This window comes from Bos grunniens, chromosome 18, assembly GCF_055505025.1.
Source record: "Bos grunniens cultivar Pamir isolate PY7600 chromosome 18, Bosgru_T2T1.0, whole genome shotgun sequence".
In the NCBI taxonomy this organism is placed as follows: Eukaryota; Metazoa; Chordata; class Mammalia; order Artiodactyla; family Bovidae; genus Bos; species Bos grunniens.
This window is the reverse complement of record NC_141182.1, coordinates 25490081-25507628: the sequence shown is the minus strand read 5'-3', so window position 1 is coordinate 25507628 and position 17548 is coordinate 25490081. Positions and strand designations below refer to the sequence as shown.

Sequence of the window (17548 nt, the reverse complement as noted above, 5' to 3'; positions counted from 1 at the left end):
TCCTCCCCCCCATCACCCACTCGCCTGCTGTGAGCCCAGGGGAAACACATGGCTGTCACCCCTGGTAACTTGGGGCCCCTCGGGCAGTCCTGAACTCAGCAGCATGCCCTGAAAGATCCCTGCCCTTCGTGAGGCCTCCGTTCTCCCATCTGTTCAAGGAGGGAGTTGGGTCGATCACTGAGGAGGGGGCTTCCCAGCTCCAACTTCCCAGGCTTTCTCTCTGTCAGAGGCCGTGACAAGAGGTAAAGGCACGACTAGCCATTAGCTCCCACCAAACTGGTCTCAGAGCTTGCTGGTGTGAATGGGCGCTGCACAGCAGCTTTCGAGGCTGCCTTCCCCACAGGCAGTGGCGATAATCCCCAAGACTCCAGGAGACTCTAGCAGGAGCCCAGTCAGTCTGGGGCAGGAGTTAATCGTGAACCCACTCTCATCGAGGCGACTCTGGGCTGCCAGCCAGAGCAAAGCCAGTCTGCCTGTGAGCTACGGCTGCAGGCTATGGAGCCAGTTGGTCTAGGTGGGGCTGGGCAGAGGGGTCATAGGTCCCGGGGCACCTCTCTTTTACCCTAAAGCTGTCTGGGGTATGGAGCTAGAAGGCTGGACCCTCCTTGACAGGGAGGGGCATCCCTGGCACTGGTCAATGTCTACTCAAGCTCAGAGAATCTGTCCAGCCCACGCAGACACGAAGTTGTAACCTTCACATCCCTCAGTGTATAGCTGGGGAAATTGAGGCCCAAAGAGGGACAAGAAGTGATACAAACTGATGTCCCAGGCTCTTTCTGTTCTGCCCATGATGAGAAGTGGGGGGGCGGGGGGTGGCGGGGAGGAAGGGGAGGAGGAACAGGGAGGGGCCAGGGAAGGGGAGGAGGACATTGTTTAGTTGCTAAGTCCTCTCTGACTCTTTGTGACCCTATGGACTAGCCCGCCAGGCTCCTCTGCCCATGGGATTTGCCAGGCAAGAATACTGGAGTGGGTTGCCATTTCCTCCTCCAGGGGATCTTCCCGACCCAGGGACTGAACCCATGTCTCCTGCATTGGCAGGTGGATTCTTTACCACTGAGCCACTGGGAAAACCCAGAAAGAGGAGGAGGGGGAAAGAAAGGAAGAGGGGAAGGGGAGAGGGGTGAGGGGAGAGGCAACTCCTGGGAAACCCCACATTTCATAAAGGACAAGAACCAGGTTGGACCAAATATTTGGGGGTAGAGACCCTTGTTCTCTTGGCCCCATACTATGCTCCAAATAAGGATTTAGAAAGCAAGGACTTTGGGGTCAGATGATCCTGGTTCTGGCACTATCTCCATGCTGTCTCGGACAGCTACCCTGCCTCTCTGATTTCACACTTACTCTGAGATGGGCAGTGTTTTAAGTGCTTTCTATGACTAATTCAGCAAATTATGGCACCAAACCCAGGTGTAAGCAAGATGCCATTATCGTGGTCCATTTTATGGATGGGGAAATTGAGGCATGCCAAAGTTAAGGTATTTTCTGAGTATCACCATCCCAGAAGCGGGAAGCCTGGATGTGCCCCAGCCAGCTAACTCTGGAGTCTGAGGTCCTGACTCCAGATTACACTTTTCCCTCCACCCCCACTGCGAGGACTGCTGTGGGAATTGAGTTTGTGCCCTTTAGGTACCGGCTCAGAGTCTGGCATGGAACAGGTATCAAAACACAGAGACAGCACTGCTTTTCTTTGTCCAGCCCTTGGGAATGTCCCCTGTCCTCTTCTGGCCCAGCTTTTGCTCCCACAAATTTGGAATGGTCACCCCACCTGTCTCATCCGGGTGTTAAGAACTGAGTTTAGATTCAATTCAGACACAGTAGCCAGGATTTTAGGTTGGTGGGACCTGAGACAAACATGACTCAACCACGTATGAGGGGTATCACCTTGGGCAAGTGACTTAACTGCTCTGAGCCTCAGCTTCCCCATCTGTAAAATGGGATGCTAATAGCCCCCTCACCGAATCACTCACTCCCTGGGGAGTTCACAAATCTAAGGACTTTCACGGTGCCTGACACACAGGAACCACTGGTGCTTGTTATTCAACCCTGATGTGTGCCTGGCACTGTGGTGGACAGGGAGGGGCAGGTGGGGCAGGAGGGGAGGTAGGAAAATAAGTCAAAGTTTTTGCCCTAAGGAGCCCCAGTTCAGTAGTAGAAAGAAGATGCGAGTCCTATCAGAGATTCGAAGGCTGCGGGTCTTGGGGAGAGAGAGAAGCCTTTGTTCTTGTCTGGGAATCAACGAAGGTAGGAATGAGAGACATTTCAGCCAGAAAGTGGGCAGAATTTTGCTTGTCTTTTACATTATTGTTTTGAAAAATTTGTAAACAATAAAAAAGGGATGAAAGAAAAAGCTTTCCTGCGTTTTTCCATATTTGATTCATCTTTCTTCTTTTTGCCAAGCCATCTCAAAGTGGTTGCCTGATACTTTGCCTCTGGATTCTTCAGCATGTACTCCACTGTATAAGGACATTGTCTTACATGAACAGGATACTATTATTGCACTTAGCAAAACTAACAATTCTTATATCTCTTATGACATTTAGTTAATATTCAAATTTCTCCAATTGTCCTGAAATGTATTTTAAGTTTCTTCTCCTGTCTTCCCTCTTTCTCTCTTTCTTCCTTCATATCTATCTATCGACTATTGAGCCATGGTCCCATTTAGGTTCATGCATTGCTTACGGTTGTTTCTATTAACCCTACATTAGACTTCTTTTACATCTTTCATGATTGAATTCCTGAAGAGTCAAGACCACTGTCTCGCTCACTGTTTTTCTCACTGTGTGTTGTCTCTGAGGAAGGAATGGGCAGGAAGTCTGCTGTTAAACACTTTGAAGCTGGAGTGAGAAAAGAGGATGCTATTCAGGGAAAAAAGGAAGCTGGGAATCTTCTGAGCTGAAGAATCGCCAGAGCAGCACTGGGTAGCAGGAAAGAGGGTTTTTGCAGGGTCAGGGGGATGGTAGGGAGAGAGGTATTCTCACCTATATTCTGCAGACCCACTGGTGGCTGGGACCCTCTATGGATGCCCCAAAGAACAGGGAGGCTGCATCACTGTTGTGGAACATCGGGGATTCTCCCAGCATCGGAAGCAGGACAGAAACAAGTGGGGAATGGGGTGGGGAGCCCAGGGCACGCCTGTGGGACCCCAGGATGGTAGGAGGAACGTGGTGGCCAGTGAGCTGTCTCTCCAGGTCCCCCTGGGGGCCGCACTCCCTGCCCTAGCCAGCCCCACCCAGCTCACCTTTTCTGACCTCTAAAGAGGGCAACACACATGCTCCAGACATTTCCCTCTATCTGTGCACATGCCTGGCCACCCCCTCTTTTTATTGTGGTAAAATAAACATCACTTTGCCAACAAAGTTCCATCTAGTCAAAGCTATGTAGTCATATACAAATGTGAGAGTTGAACCATAAAGAAGGCTGAGCGCTGAAGAATTGATACTTTCGAATTGTGGTTCTAGAGAAGACTCTTGAGAGTCCCTTAGACTACAAGGATATAAAACCAGTTCGTTCTAAAGGAAATCAACCCTGAATAGTCATTGGAAGGACTCATGCTGAAGCTCCAGTACTTTGGCCACCTGATGCAAAGAGCCTACTCATTGGAAAAGACCCTGATTCTGGGAAAGACTGAGGGCAGGAGGAGAAGGGAATGAGATGAGATGGTTAGATGGCATTACTGACTATTACATTCATTGGGACATGAATCTGAGCAAACTCCAGGAGATGATGAGGGACAGGGAAGCCTGGCGTGCTGTAGTCCATGGGGTTGCAAAGAATTGGATTGGACTTAGCGAACAACCACATATATCACTTAAAAAATTAACATTTTAACCATTTCTAAGTGTTCAGTTCAGTGGCATGAAGTATATTCACATTGCTGTGTACCCATCAGCACAATCTATCTCCAGAATTTTCTCATCTTGCAAAACTGCAAGTTTGGACCCAGTGAACAATAACTCCCATTTCCTCCTGCCACTGCTCCTAGCAACCACCAATCTGCTTTCTGTGTCTAGGAGTCTGACTCCTTGAGGAATCAGACAGTACTTGTCTTCTTGTGACTGCCTTCTTTTGCTTTCAAAGTTCATCCATATTGTAGCAGGTGTCAAAATTTCCTTCCTTTTAAGGCTGAATCATACTCCACTATAGGTTTAGACAACATTCTGCTTATGCATTCATCCATCGATGGGTGCTTGGGTTGTTTCCACCTTCTGGCTATTTCAGAAAATGCTGAAGTGAGTAATGGGTGTATGAATATCTGTTCCTGTCCCTGCTTTCAATTCTTGTGTGTGGATGCCCAGAAGTGGGATTTCTGGATCATATGGTAGTTCTATGTTTAATTTTTTTTTGAGAAACAGCCATAGTGTTTTCTTCAGCGACTGTACCACTTTACACTCCCATCACCAGTGCACAAAGGTTCCGATTTCCCTACATCCTCACCAACCTTGCTTTTTCATAATATCCATGTTAATGAATCTGAAGTGGTATCTCATTGTGGTTTTGATTTGCATTTCCCTAAATGGTTAGTGATGTTAAGCACCTTTTCCTGTCACTGAGGAGGAATAAAAATTTCCTCTACACATCTAGGTTCTTCTGCCCAGTCTAAGAATTAAATTGACATGAAACAGATTAACAGGAGAAAATCAAACAAGAGTTTAATAACATTGTATTCACAGGGGAGACCATGGAAAACTGAGTAACTTGCCAAGAGAACTGAAGCCCTCATATTAAATACCATCTTCAGCTGATGACAAGAGAATGTTCGGGGTAGCAATTTGAGACTTCAAAGAGGAGGAAGACAATTCACAGGGAGGAAGAAAAAGCGCAAATGTTTGGTAAATAAACGCTTGCTGCATCATGCAGAAACAATGAGACACAGACTGGATGTTGATCTCTAGACCTTCCTCAACTTCCCCGACCATACTTAGCTCCATATTCTTTGCAGATAGCTCTAGTGATAGTTCTATTCCTGTCACAGGTTCTTTATCTAAAATCTTTCAGGCAGTCAAGGGGGCAGTAACCAAAAAATTTCCCAGGTCTTCTGTTTCTTAAAAATAATCAGCCTAAGATTTCCCTGGTGGCTCAGTAGATGGGAATTCACCTGCCAATGCAGGAGACACAGATTCGATCCCTGGTCGGAGAAGATTCCACGTGCTGCGGAGCAACTAAGCCAGTGCCCCACAACTACCACGCCTGCGTCTTGCAACCGCTGCAGCCTGAGAGTTCTAAGCTGTGCGCTGCAACTACTGAAGCCCTGGCAACCTAGAGCCCATGCTTCACAAGAAAAGCCACCTCGATGGGAAGCCCACGCATCGCAGCTGGAAAGTAGACACAGCTTCCACAACTAGAGAAAGCCAGTGCAAAGCAACGAAGACCCAGAGCAGCCAAAAATAAAGTAAATAAATCAGCCTATAGGGTATAAAGAATGAATTATATTTTCCAATGAGGTTATGTTATGAGACCATGAAATGTAATGCTCTAGAATTCTTTGAAAAAAAAATTTCTCTTAAAGGTCAGAGGATATATTAAAGTTGCTATAGGCAAAATATATTAATGATGTATAGTATTTAAATGAATGTTAATACGAAAGATAGAGGCAGTTCTTTACTTTTGTAGATTTGCATATTAGTTCAGTTCAGTCACTCAGGAATGTTCAACTCTTTGCTACCCCATGGACCACAGCACACCAGGCTTCCTTGTCCATCACCAACTCCTGGAGCTTGCTCATCCTCATGTTCATCGAGTCAGTGATGCCATCCAACCATCTCATCCTCTGCCAACCCCTTCTCCTCCTGCCCCCAATCTTTACCAGCATCCAGGTCTTTTCTAATGAGTCAGTTCTTCACATCAGGTGGCCAAAGTATTGGACCAGTTTCAGCATCAGTCCTTCCAGTGAATATTCAGGACTAATTTCCTTTAGGATTGAATGATTTGATCTCCTTGCAGTCCAAGGGACTCTCACGAGTCTTCTCCAACACCACAGTTCAAAAGCATCAATTCTTTGGCGCTCAGCCTTTGTTATGGTCCAACTCTCACATCCGTACATGACTACTGGAAAAACCATAGCTTTGACTAGACAGACCTTTATTGGCAAAGTAATGTCTCTGCTTTTTTAATATGGTGTCTAGGTTTGTCACAGTTTTTCTTCCAAGGAGCAAGTATCTTTTAATTTCATGGCTGCAGCCACCATCTGCAGTGATTTTGGAGCCCAAGAAAATAAAGTTTGTCACTGTTTCCATTGTTACCCCATGTATTTGCCATGAATTGATGGGGCCAGATGCCATGATCTTCACTTTTTGAATGTTGAATTTTAAGCCAGCTTTTTCACTCTCCTCTTTCACTTTCATCAAGAGGCTCTTTAGCTTCTCTTCATTTTCTGCCATAAAGGTGGTGTCCTCTGCATACCTGAGTTTAATGATATTTTTTCCGGCAGTCTTGATTCCAGCTTGTGCTTCATCCAGCCCAGCATTTTGCATGATGGACTCTGCATATAAGTTAAATAAGCAAGGTGACAATATATAGCCTTGGCATACTCCTTTCCCAATTTGGAACCAGTCCATTGTTCTATGTCTGGTTCTAACTGTTGCTTCTTGACCTGCATACAGATTTCTCAGGAGGCAGGTCAGGTGGTCTGGTATTCCCATCTCTTTAAGAATTTTTCATAGTTTGTTGTGATCCACACAGTCAAACAGTGAAAACAGTGACAGACTCTGCATTCAGATGGATATATCTGTCCTTTTCTCCTTTGCCTTTTGCTTCTCTTCTTTTCTCAGCTATTTGTAAGGCCTCCTCAGACAACCATTTTGCCTTTTTGCATTTATTTTTCTTGGGCATGGTTTTGATCACTGCCTCATGTATAATTTGTGAACCTCCATCCATAGTTCTTCAAGTACTCTATCTATCAGATCTAATCCCTGGAATCTATTTGTCACTTCCACTGTATAATTGTAAGGGATTTGATTTAGGTCATACCTGAGTGGTTTAGTGGCTTTTCTTACTTTCTTCAATTTAAATGTGAATTTGGCAATAAGGAATTCATGATCTGAGCCACACTCAGTTCCTGGTCTTGTTTTTGCTGCTATAGACCTTCTCCATCTTCAGCTACAAAGAATAAAATCAATGTGATTTTGGTGTTGACCCTCTGGTGATGTCCAAGTTTAGAGTCGTCTCTTGTGTTGTTAGAAGAGGGTATTTGCTATGACCAGTGTGTTCTCTTGACAAAACTCTGTTAGCCTTTGCCCTTCTTCATTTTATTCTCCAAGGCCAAGCTTGCCAATTACTCCAAGTATCTCTTGACTTCCTACTTTTGCATTCCAATACCCCATGATGAAAAGGACATCCTTTTTTTTTTTTTTTTTGGTGTTAGTTCTAGAAGGTCTTGTCGGTCATTATAGAACCATTCAATTTCAGCTTCTTTGGCATTAGTGGTTGGGGCATAGACTTGGATCACTGTGATATTGAATGGTTTACCTTGGAAATGAACAGAGATCATTCTGTTGTTTTTGAGACTGCACCCAAGTACTGCATTTCGGACTCTTTTGTTGACTATGAGGGCTATTCCATTTCTTCTACTCCTGCATATTAGACAAGGAGTATTTTAAAGTGGTTACTTTTTATGAATATGCACAAAACTGAAAATATTTTTATTAGTCCCCAAATAGTAGAATAAAAATGTTTTTAGTGTTAAAAAAATAACCAGCCTGAATTAATCCTCATGTCAAGGAGATACATTTTGGAGCGGCAAATATTGCCCCCACTAAGAATGTGCTTATTAACCAGTTGAGTATCTTCTTTGGAGAACTGTCCATCCAAGTCTTTGCCCATTTTGTTATTGGCCCTCTGTACCTTTTTATGCCATCAGATTCTCATAAATACATGTACCATGGGCTTTCATTGCCCACTATTCACAGAGGCAGAAACCGAGGCTCAGAGGGACCAGATAACTTGTTCCAGACACACAGCTGGTGAGAGTTCCTATGTCTGTCTGAACCTGTGACCTATGCCCTTCATGATGCTTTTCCACGCCTCTCAGTTAGTGTTTCGGGTGTCTGGAGCCTCAACCCTGGAAATCTCACTGTGAGAGCCAGATCCAAAAGGGAGCAAAGGCCACTTGTGCCAAGATATCCATGGAACAGAATGTACACTGAGGAAATAATGAAGATGCAGCAAGAGCAGAGAAGTCCTTTTTCTGGTCGTTTTTGGCAGAGCAAGGTGTGTCCAGGAACTCCTCCAGGGAAGCACACCCATTTTAGGCCCCAGGGAAGTTCGGCACCAGATGAACTAGATACTCCCCAAATCCACTCCCTCTTCTTCCTGGATATACAGCTTGGCTGTACTTTCCAGCATCCTTTGCTGTCAGGGCGGTCATGTGACTGAGTTCTGCCAATGGCACGTGGGCAGAAGTGATGAGCCCGTTTCTGGCCCAGCTCATGAAGTCTTCCCACAAGCTTCCATTCTCTTTTCCCATCTTCTGGATGATGGATAAGAGACCTGGTCCTGGAGGAGGTTGGAGCCATGAGTGGGAAGCAGCTCGGGTCTTTGAATGACCACATGGGTGGAAGGTCACCACAGACCAGGAATGCCCGGTCAGACTTCATGTGAGAAGACAAAACCTTGTATGGAGTTGAGCCACTGAGATTCGTGGGGTTGTTTCTGCAAGTAGCATTTCCTGACTAATACACTCTCCTCTGTCTCTGTGTTCTCCCTTGAAGGGGGAAGGTTAAGGTTGGGTTATTGAATGAGTGAATGAATATGCTTCTCAAAGATCTACAATTGAGGACTGAATGAATGATTTCATCAACTCCTCCTGTCAAGTGGTCCCAGGGTGGACACATGTCTGGGGTTCCCTGCTGGCACCTGCTCGGCTACTTCCCAGGTCCTGAGGTCTGGCTGAGACTCCCCACCCTCTCACAGGGTGACCTTGTGCAAGCCAGCTCATGTACCAAGGTCAAGGGCTTCTCCGCTGGGAGAGAGGGGGCCGTGGGTCTCCTGCCCCACCTCACAGGAACAGCACATGCCAAGGAACAAAGCAGACACTGTTGCAGAGGATTTATTTTCCAGAAGGCCTGAGGGGCAGGGGCAGGGGCAGGGGCAGGACAGGAGGGAGGGAGATCCCAGAACACTTGGAGGCCATGTGCATGGGCAGCGGGCAGGTTAACACTTCTAGTACCTGCAGTGGACAAATGCCCTTGGGCTCTAGGAGGGGACAGAAGCCCTGAAAGACACTGATGTTTATGCCTGGCAAAGCCACATTCCCTGTGGCTTCCACCTGAGCCTAACAGCAAATCCCTTCAGATGGGTATTCCCATTCTCAGGTGAGGCTCAGAGAGGTTAAATGTTCTCCTCAGGGTCACACAGTGACAACCACCCTGCCATGCTGCATCAGGGTCCCTCAGAAAGGAAAAAGCACAGATACCTGGGGAACCTGTTGTCCCCAAAGAGTTCCAGATGAGTCCCAAATCCCAGTCATTAGCCTGGCCACAGCCACCTGAGAACAACCTCCATTCAAGGCTCTTTCCCTTAACTATACCCCACACATTCACTTCAGGGGTCAGGAAATCACTGCCTTGTTCCCGTCCCACACATTTCCTAGAAGTTCTTCCCATCATTTATTTGGCCTTTTAAGCATTTGCCTTCTTTACTTATACAAATATAACTAGAGCTTATAATACCAAGCCAAGTGTAGTCATTCACACTGTAGCATGAATTTCATTATTAGCTATTTGGGAAAGGAGGAAGAAAAAATGAGGGACTCTGAAGAGTTCCTCTGAAGAAATCAGGCCTGGATGTTGGAGGTTGGAGGGGCAGTAAAAACCCAAGGGAAGCAAGAAGGTTAAAGACCTCTAACATGCAGGTAAAATGGGGGAGAAAAGTGATTCTGGGCAAATTTGAGGCTTCCTAATGGACCCCACCAGCCCTTCGCTAGATGACTTTAAGTCTCTGTATTGATGCATGAGAGCCTTTGGGAGGTGGGAGAGAGAAACTACTTTCATTGACTCAGTCTGCAGCCTGTTACTGAGCTCTGATTCTGAACCAGCCCCTGTGCTCTGTGCTGGAGGCCAGGAGACCAAAGTAACTCAGGTGTGGATGTTGGTCTAGCTGATAGGGCTGGAGGACAAGCTCCCAAGTCCTGAGAATTCTGGGAAGATGGTGATCAGTGTTGCTAAAGAGAGGCAGAGGGCCCATGGAAATTTAAAAAACTGAATCTCAATTACTGGCTGCTTAGGTCGAGTGATGATGCCCTGGAGGACAGATGGGGTCGGACAGGTGCAGAAAATGGAAAGACATTCTGGGTATCAGGAGCAGCCCAGGAAAAGAGCCAGAAGTGGAAAGGTATGACATGGGTTGGGAGAACAGGGAGCTGGAACCCAACATGCATGAAGGGAAATGAGGCAGGACTGGAGACTGAGGTGTCAAGCTCAGGAGCTCTGACTTCAGCTGAGGGCAATGGGGAGCCATAGAAGGGTTTGGAGCAGAGGAATGACTAACCAGGATGGTGGATCCTCTGGCTTTGGTGGGGCAGAGGGTGGGTTGGAGGGTAAGAGGGGAGATGAGAGTCACAGCTGGAGGCTTGACTGAGGGTGACAGCTGCAGGGATTAAGCTCTGTCAGCACTGAAGGAGTCGTTGGCACAGGCTCATGTCAGGAAGCCGCTGTAACAGGAGGGAGGTGGGGATCTGTGAGCCTTCCTGGAAGAACCAAGGCCATGGTCATCAGAGCAGGGCCTGCCTCATTGGTTCAGCTTCTGGAGAATCTTCTTCACCCAGTGCTGTTTGGGGTCAGCACAGATCTCTCGGTCCTTCACAGTCAGCAAGCTGGAAGGCAGAAACACCAGGGGGAGAAGGAAGCCTCATTAGCATGCAGCAAGGATGCCATGGTCCACTGCAGATGGTTTGCATACAGCAGGTGACTCATAAATGCAGGTGACTCACATGTCTTAAGAAGGACAGGGGGAAATAAACATCAAGGACTTCCCATACCTTCAGCCCCAGCCCCAAGTGCCTGGACAGGCCAGGAAATAGAATGCGCAAGAGGCTCATAATCACTGCTGACACTGTCTTGGGAGAGAGTATCGGGTAGTGGATAGTGGCCAAGAGCATGAACTTTGGAACCAGCTTATCTGGGATTAAAGTTCTAGCTCTGCCACTTGTTAGTGAGTCCCTTAACTTCTCTGAGCTTCTGTTTTCACATTGGTAAAATGGGCGTGATAATTGTGGTCCAACTTCCTGGGAATCTGATGACGATTTGATGAATTAATATATAAACTGGTGTGCTCACGACAGTGCACAGCAGACAGTAGATGCTATATAATTGTGCCACGAGCTGGCCCAAAGGTCTGTTTTTAACTTTTTTTTAAAAGGCAGAGGAACCAGCGATCAAATTGCCACATCTGCTGAATCATCGAGAAAGCAAGAGAGTTCCAGAAAAACGTCTATTTCTGCTTTATTGACTATGCCAAAGCCTTTGACTGTGTGAATCACAATAAACTGTGGAAAATTCTGAAAGAGATGGGAATACCAGACCACCTGACCTGCCTCTTGAGAAACCTGTATGCAGGTCAGGAAGCAACAGTTAGAACTGGACATGGAACAACACACTGGTTCCAAATAGGAAAGGAGTACATCAAGGCTGTATATTGTCACCCTGCTTATTTAACTTATATGCAGAGTACATCATGAGAAATGCTGGGCTGGAAGAAGCACAAGCTGGAATCAAGATTACTGGGAGAAATATCAATAACCTCAGATATGCAAATAACACCACCCTTATGGCAGAAAGTGAAGAAGAACTAAAGAGCCTCTTGATGAAAGTGAAAGTGGAGAGTGAAAAAGCTGGCTTAAAGCTCAACATTCAGAAAACTAAGATCATGGCACCCAGTCCCATCACCTCATGGCAAATAGATGGGGAAACAGTGGAAACAGTATCAGACTTTATTTTTTGGGGCTCCAAAATCACTGCAGATGGTGATTGCAGCCATGAAATTAAAAGACGTTTACTCCTTGGAAGGAAAGTTATGACCAACCTAGACAGCATATTAAAAAGCAGAGACATTACTTTGTCAACAAAGGTTTATCTAGTCAAGGCTATGGTTTTTCAAATAGTCATATATGGATGTGAGAGTTGGACTATAAAGAGGGCTGAACGCTGAAGAATTGATGCTTTTGAACTGTGGTGTTGGAGAAGACTCTTGAGAGTCCCTTGGACTGCAAGGAGATCCAAGCAGTCCCTCCTAAAGGAGATCAGTCCTGGGTGTTCATTGGAAGGACTAATGTTGAAGCTGAAACTCCAATACTTTGGCCACCTGATGCAAAGAGCTGACTCATTTGAAAAGACCCTGATGCTGGGAAAGACTGAGGGCAGGAGGAGAAGGGGACGACAGAGGATGAGATGGCTGGATGGCATCACCAACTCAATGGACATGAGTTTGGGTAAACTCCAAGAGTTGGTGATGGACAGGAAGGCCTGGCGTGCTGTGGTACAAAGGGTTGCAAAGAGTTGGACACGACTGAGTGACTGAACTGAACTGAACTAATAAAAGTCACATAATATAAAACATACTATTTTAACCATATTTAACTGGACAGTTCAGTGGCACTAAGTACATTCGCATTATTGTGCAACTATTACCATCATCCATCTTCTGAATTTTTCACCTTCTTAAACTGAAAGTCTGTCCCTATTGAACACTATCTCCCCACCCATCCTCCCACTCTCTGATCCCTGTCATCTACCAATGTACTTTCTGACTATGAATTCGACTATTCTTAGGTACCTCATGGAAGTGGAATCAAACAGGATTTGGCTGCACCTAATGTATATTGAAATGCATTTTTAAGGTTCACTTGGTATATGTTGGCCTGAACTTTTAACATTGATTTTCTTCATAAATCCTTCAACGACCCTGTGAGCCTCCAGTATTCTATCTGCTTCCCAGTGAGGAAAGTGAGGCCCAAATGAGGTAAAGGAACTTGCCCAAGGGCCAGAGCTGGTAAGACCTGCCTCATCGTGCTGGCCGTAAACTGGATGCTCTGGGGCAGGGCCTTCAGAGAACTTCCCCATCCAGGCCCGCCCTGGAGAGATCTGAGAGCAGACAAGAGTGGGGAGCAATAGCCCAAGACCACGTGGCAGTTGTGGGCTCGGGCTTCCACTTTTGCCAGAGCTGCAACAAACACCCCTGATCTGCACACATGTGTGCACACATACACACAGATGACCAATGAACAGAAAGAACAAAGAAGGCAGCAAAGCAGGATTGATCTTGGCCATGGACAGCCTGCCCTGGCTGCTCTGTGGCACCGGACAAGGCCCGGCCATTCATTGAACCACATTCCTTCTAGAATCCCTTCTGGCTCAAGATCCAATAATCACGTGTGTCCCTGGTGGCTCAGTGGTAAAGAATCCATGTGTCAAGGCAGGAGACTCAGGTTCAATCCCTGGGTTGGGAAGATCCCCTGGAGAAGGAAATGTCAACCCACTCCAGTGTTCTTGCTAGAAAATCCCATGGACAGAGGAGCCTGGTGGGCTACAGTCCATGGGGTCACAAAAGAACAACTAAGAAACTGAGCGACTAAACAACAGCAACTGCCTCTCACTGAGCATCTATTATATGCCAGAAATTGAGTCTTACACCTCCCACTTCCTATTATCATGCCCTGCGACGCTCAAAAAGGCCCCATAACTCACTGTGTCCATTTATTCACCTGTAAAAAGGAGATTTCACAGTACCTACTACACTGAGTTGTTTGAAGGACTACTATTTATTAATATTTATAAAGTGTTTATAACAGTAACTGGCACTTAACAAGCACTCTCTACACGTTTGATAAAAATAAATGAAGGTGGTCATTCCCATTATACTGATGGGGAAACTGAGGCCCAGTATTGAAGTAACCAAGACCCTGGCAGGGCTTCCTGCTTCAGTCTTCTTGCCTTTTACCCCTTTGAGGGGTGGAAGATGAATGAAAAGGATGAAGAGGAGATGATGACACAGACCCAAAGGGGCTCATGAATCCCCAGGTTCAAACACCCCACCCCCAGCAGACTCCAGGCCAAGGAAAAGGAACCAAAGAAGCTGAGAGAAAGCAGCAAAGGAGAACAAGGACCCAAGAGTCCTGGTTCCAGCCTGGGCAACCTTGAGCAAGTCATTTCTCCTCATCCCATCCTGAGGCTGTTTCTCTATCTGTGGAATGGAAATAATAGCACCTCCTTGTAGGATCACTATGAGAATGAAACAGTCATGCTCAGAGCAGTGCCTGGCCCAGAGGAAGCACTTAGTGTCAGCTCTTAATATTCTCCTGGTAAGCATGGGTTGCCTCATTGAAAAGGAATGAAATAATGCCATGTTCTGCGATATGGATCGACCTAGATGGCACCCCACTGCAGTGCTCTTGCCTGGAAAACCCCATGGACGGAGGAGCCTGGTGGGCTGCAGACCATGGGGTCACGAAGAGTCGGACACGACTGATCGACTTCACTTTCCCTTTTCCCTTTCATGCATTGGAGAAGGAAATGGCAACCCACTCCAGTGTTCTTGCCTGGAGAATTCCAGGGACGGGGGAGCCTGGTGGGCCGCTGTCTATGGGGTCGTACAGAGTCGGACACGACTGAAGCGACTTAGCAGCAGCAGCAGAGATTGTCACACTGAGTGAAGTAAGTCAGACAGAGAAGGAGAAATATCATACAACATCCCTTATATGTGGAATCTAAAAAGAAATGATACAAATGAACTTACTTACAAGACAGAAAGAGACTCACAGACTTAGACAACAAACTTATGGCTCCTGGGTGGGCGAAAGGATGGTGGAGGAGGCACGGTTAGGGAGTTTGGGATGGACATGTACACACTGCTATATTTAAAGTGGATAAGCAACAATGGCCTACTATATACAGCACATGGAACTCTGCCCAGTGTTATGTGGCAGCCTGCATGGGAGGGGAGTTTGGGGGAGAATGGATATATGTGTATGTATATCCCTTTACAGGTCCCTTTGCTGTTCATCTGAAATCATCACAACATTATTTGTTAATGGGCTATATCCCAATAAACAAAAAGAAAAAAAATTAGAATGGACTGCCTCAAATAACTAAATCTCAGGGCACTGGGGATCAGCCTGTCCCCTGCACCCTGCGCTCTATAGCAGCTCTACACTACCTATCTCACCATGCCCACGGATGCACCCTCTGCGATCTCAGAACCAGGCACGTGCTGCCTGGCACAAAGAAAGTGCCCGATAAGATCTGTCGAATGATCACATGGGTTTTTTTTTTTTTCTTGGTACACCCAAGCCTCAGCTGAGCTATCTAGTCCAGCCAGGGGCTCCCCCTGGCATCCAGGCGTCCAGCTGCATTCCTCCAGCCCCGGGTAGAGACCACCCACGAGCACCTGGATCCTCCCAGGCAACACCCCTCAGGCTCTTTAGGGCCTTGTCTCCCCAGCTCCCTACTCACACCACGCCAGGTCTCCGGCAGGAATTTGAAGTCCAGTAGTAATATTTCACCAAACGCAGGGGCAGAGGGTAACGGATGTAGTCCCGGCAACAGACGCTGTCCTCCACGTTGGCACCGTAGGGGCCTGGGGGAGAGGGGTGTTCAGGGGCGTCACAGGCTGGTCTCCCTTGGCCCTCACCTCTGTCTTAGCTTTTCTGTTCTCATGCGGAAGGTTGGTGTCCAAACGATTCTGGGTCCTCAAAACCCCACTCTGGATCTCTAAGAAGCCATTAAGCACCCAGAGTCTACACTCTGCATCAGCCAGCTCAGGGGAGAGGGAGTCAGACTCACTGAGCATCAGCAATGCCCTAAGGCGACTTCCCTGATAGTCCAGGGATTAGGACTCTGTGCTTCCACTGCAGGGGGCACAGGTTCAATCCCTAGTCAGGGAACTAAGGTTCTTTAAGTGGTATAGCACTCCCCAAAGAAACAAACAAACAGACAACAAAAAACAATGCCTAGTGTGGCCAAGAATAAAAAACCCACCAAAACTCAACCAAACAAACGGAACAATGCTGAAGCTCTAGATGGGATCCAGAGACTCTGAACAGGAAGGAGCCTTAGAACTTTGCTATTCGAGGTGAGGTCTGTGGACCCTCATCACCATCACCTAAGAGCTTGTCAGAAAAGCTCAGTGCCTCGTCCCAGCCAGGCTGAAACAGATGTGCACTTTGAAGAACTCTCCAGGTCTTTGGAGAATTTCCCTTCAGCTCACATCTACTTTAATCCCCTTCCTGGAGCAAATGGTGAGACTGGGGTCCAGAGAAGGAGGCGGATTTGCCCAGACCACACAGCAGGACCCAGGAGAGTGTCAGGTCAAGGGCTCAGACAGAGTCCAGTCACCCAAGCCCCGGTTCGAGTCTTACTCTACTCTGAGTCACGTAACATCTCTGAGACCTAATTTCCTCCTCAGATCCAGGGGGTAATAATAGTACCTACTCTCTGGGGCCTTTAATGCAGGGAAAAGTGCTCATGAACCCCCAGTAAATGAGCAGTCATCGTTCCTGACTCCCAGCCCAGTCCTCATTCCCCTACCCAACACAGGGCAGAAGAGCAGACCTTGAGATGGAAAGAGAAATCAACAGCCCAGTGTTGAGGGGAAGTTCCAGAGCAAAAATGGGGCAGTGAGAGGGCAGGACCAGTCTTCCAAGGGAATAGCCCTTACCCCTGCTCCCACCTTTCCCCACCCAGGCGGTCCTCCTTCAGGGGCTCCTTCTCCACACCCCAAGACCCTATTCTTGAGTTCTCTAGGGGGGCCCTGGGCCATGCCCACCACCACCCCTAACCCAGCTGAGGCAGATCCTAGACTCCAAGCCTTCAGCGCTGCTCATTTAACAGACGTAAAGACTCAGGTCTGGTAGAAGCAATGGAACTAGCCCAACAGCCAACAGACTGGTGTTTTCGGCTCTCAGTTCAGTACTCTCTCCACCACTACTGTCTGACCTTGACTTCTGCAGAGAGCCCTGCCTCTTCCCAATCTCACCTGCCTCTGTTGCTTGAAGTATCATAGCCAGGAGGATGAAGGCAGCCAGGAGAGGGGTCTGCAGGCTGGCCATCGTTTTGACCTGTGTCCCAGCTCAGGTGTCTACAATCACCAAAGGACAGGGAGGTCTGGTATTTAAGCACTTGCTACACCCACAAGCCTCAGACACTCTTAGTCACCCGTGAGGCCAGAGTCTCTGACATTCACATTATGAAAGAAGAACTCCTGCTTCCTTCAAAGAGGAGGAAATTCTCTGTGGCCAGGAATCACTCAAAGGGGACCCCCACGCTCACCTCTCCCTGAGTCTCAAGAGATGTGAAATCCCCCTTGAGCTGGGCTTCTTGGAGGCCTGTGCTCCCTGGGGTCTGCTGGTTGTGTGGTCTTGGCCATGTCACTGGACGCCTCTGGGTCTCAATTTACCCATCTGGAAATGGGGGAGACGTTTTCAGAGTCCCACCGACTTACCCCAGTGGTTGTTTGTAAATCAAGTGAGAATGGGGACAGGAGACAAACAGCCCCAAGCCCTCACATGGAACTGAGGCCCATCTTGTCCCCTTGGTGACCTTCATCATGGATCTGTCTTCAA

General features: G+C 47.3%; 1 protein-coding gene across 1 annotated transcript; it reads right to left on the bottom strand.

Annotated features, from left to right (window-relative positions):
• Window positions 1-9027: 9027 nt before the first annotated feature.
• Window positions 9028-17080, bottom strand: CCL22 (C-C motif chemokine ligand 22). Its single transcript, XM_086350802.1, has 3 exons — window positions 16963-17080; window positions 15441-15564; window positions 9028-10807 (listed from the first exon to the last, which is right to left on the bottom strand). The coding sequence occupies exons 1-3, from the start codon at window positions 17033-17035 to the stop codon at window positions 10723-10725; spliced, it is 282 nt and encodes a 93-aa protein (XP_086206928.1). The 5' UTR covers window positions 17036-17080; the 3' UTR covers window positions 9028-10722.
• Window positions 17081-17548: the final 468 nt, after the last annotated feature.

Coding starts and splice junctions, on each gene's coding strand:
- CCL22 (XM_086350802.1), bottom strand. CDS start 17,035: ATGGCCAGCCTGCAGACCCCTCTCCTGGCTGCCTTCATCCTCCTGGCT. Junction 15,565..16,962: donor ACTTCAAGCAACAGAGGCAG/GTGAGATTGGGA, acceptor CCTCTCCCCCAG/GCCCCTACGGTGCCAACGTG. Junction 10,808..15,440: donor TGCCGGAGACCTGGCGTGGT/GTGAGTAGGGAG, acceptor TCTGCCTTCCAG/CTTGCTGACTGTGAAGGACC.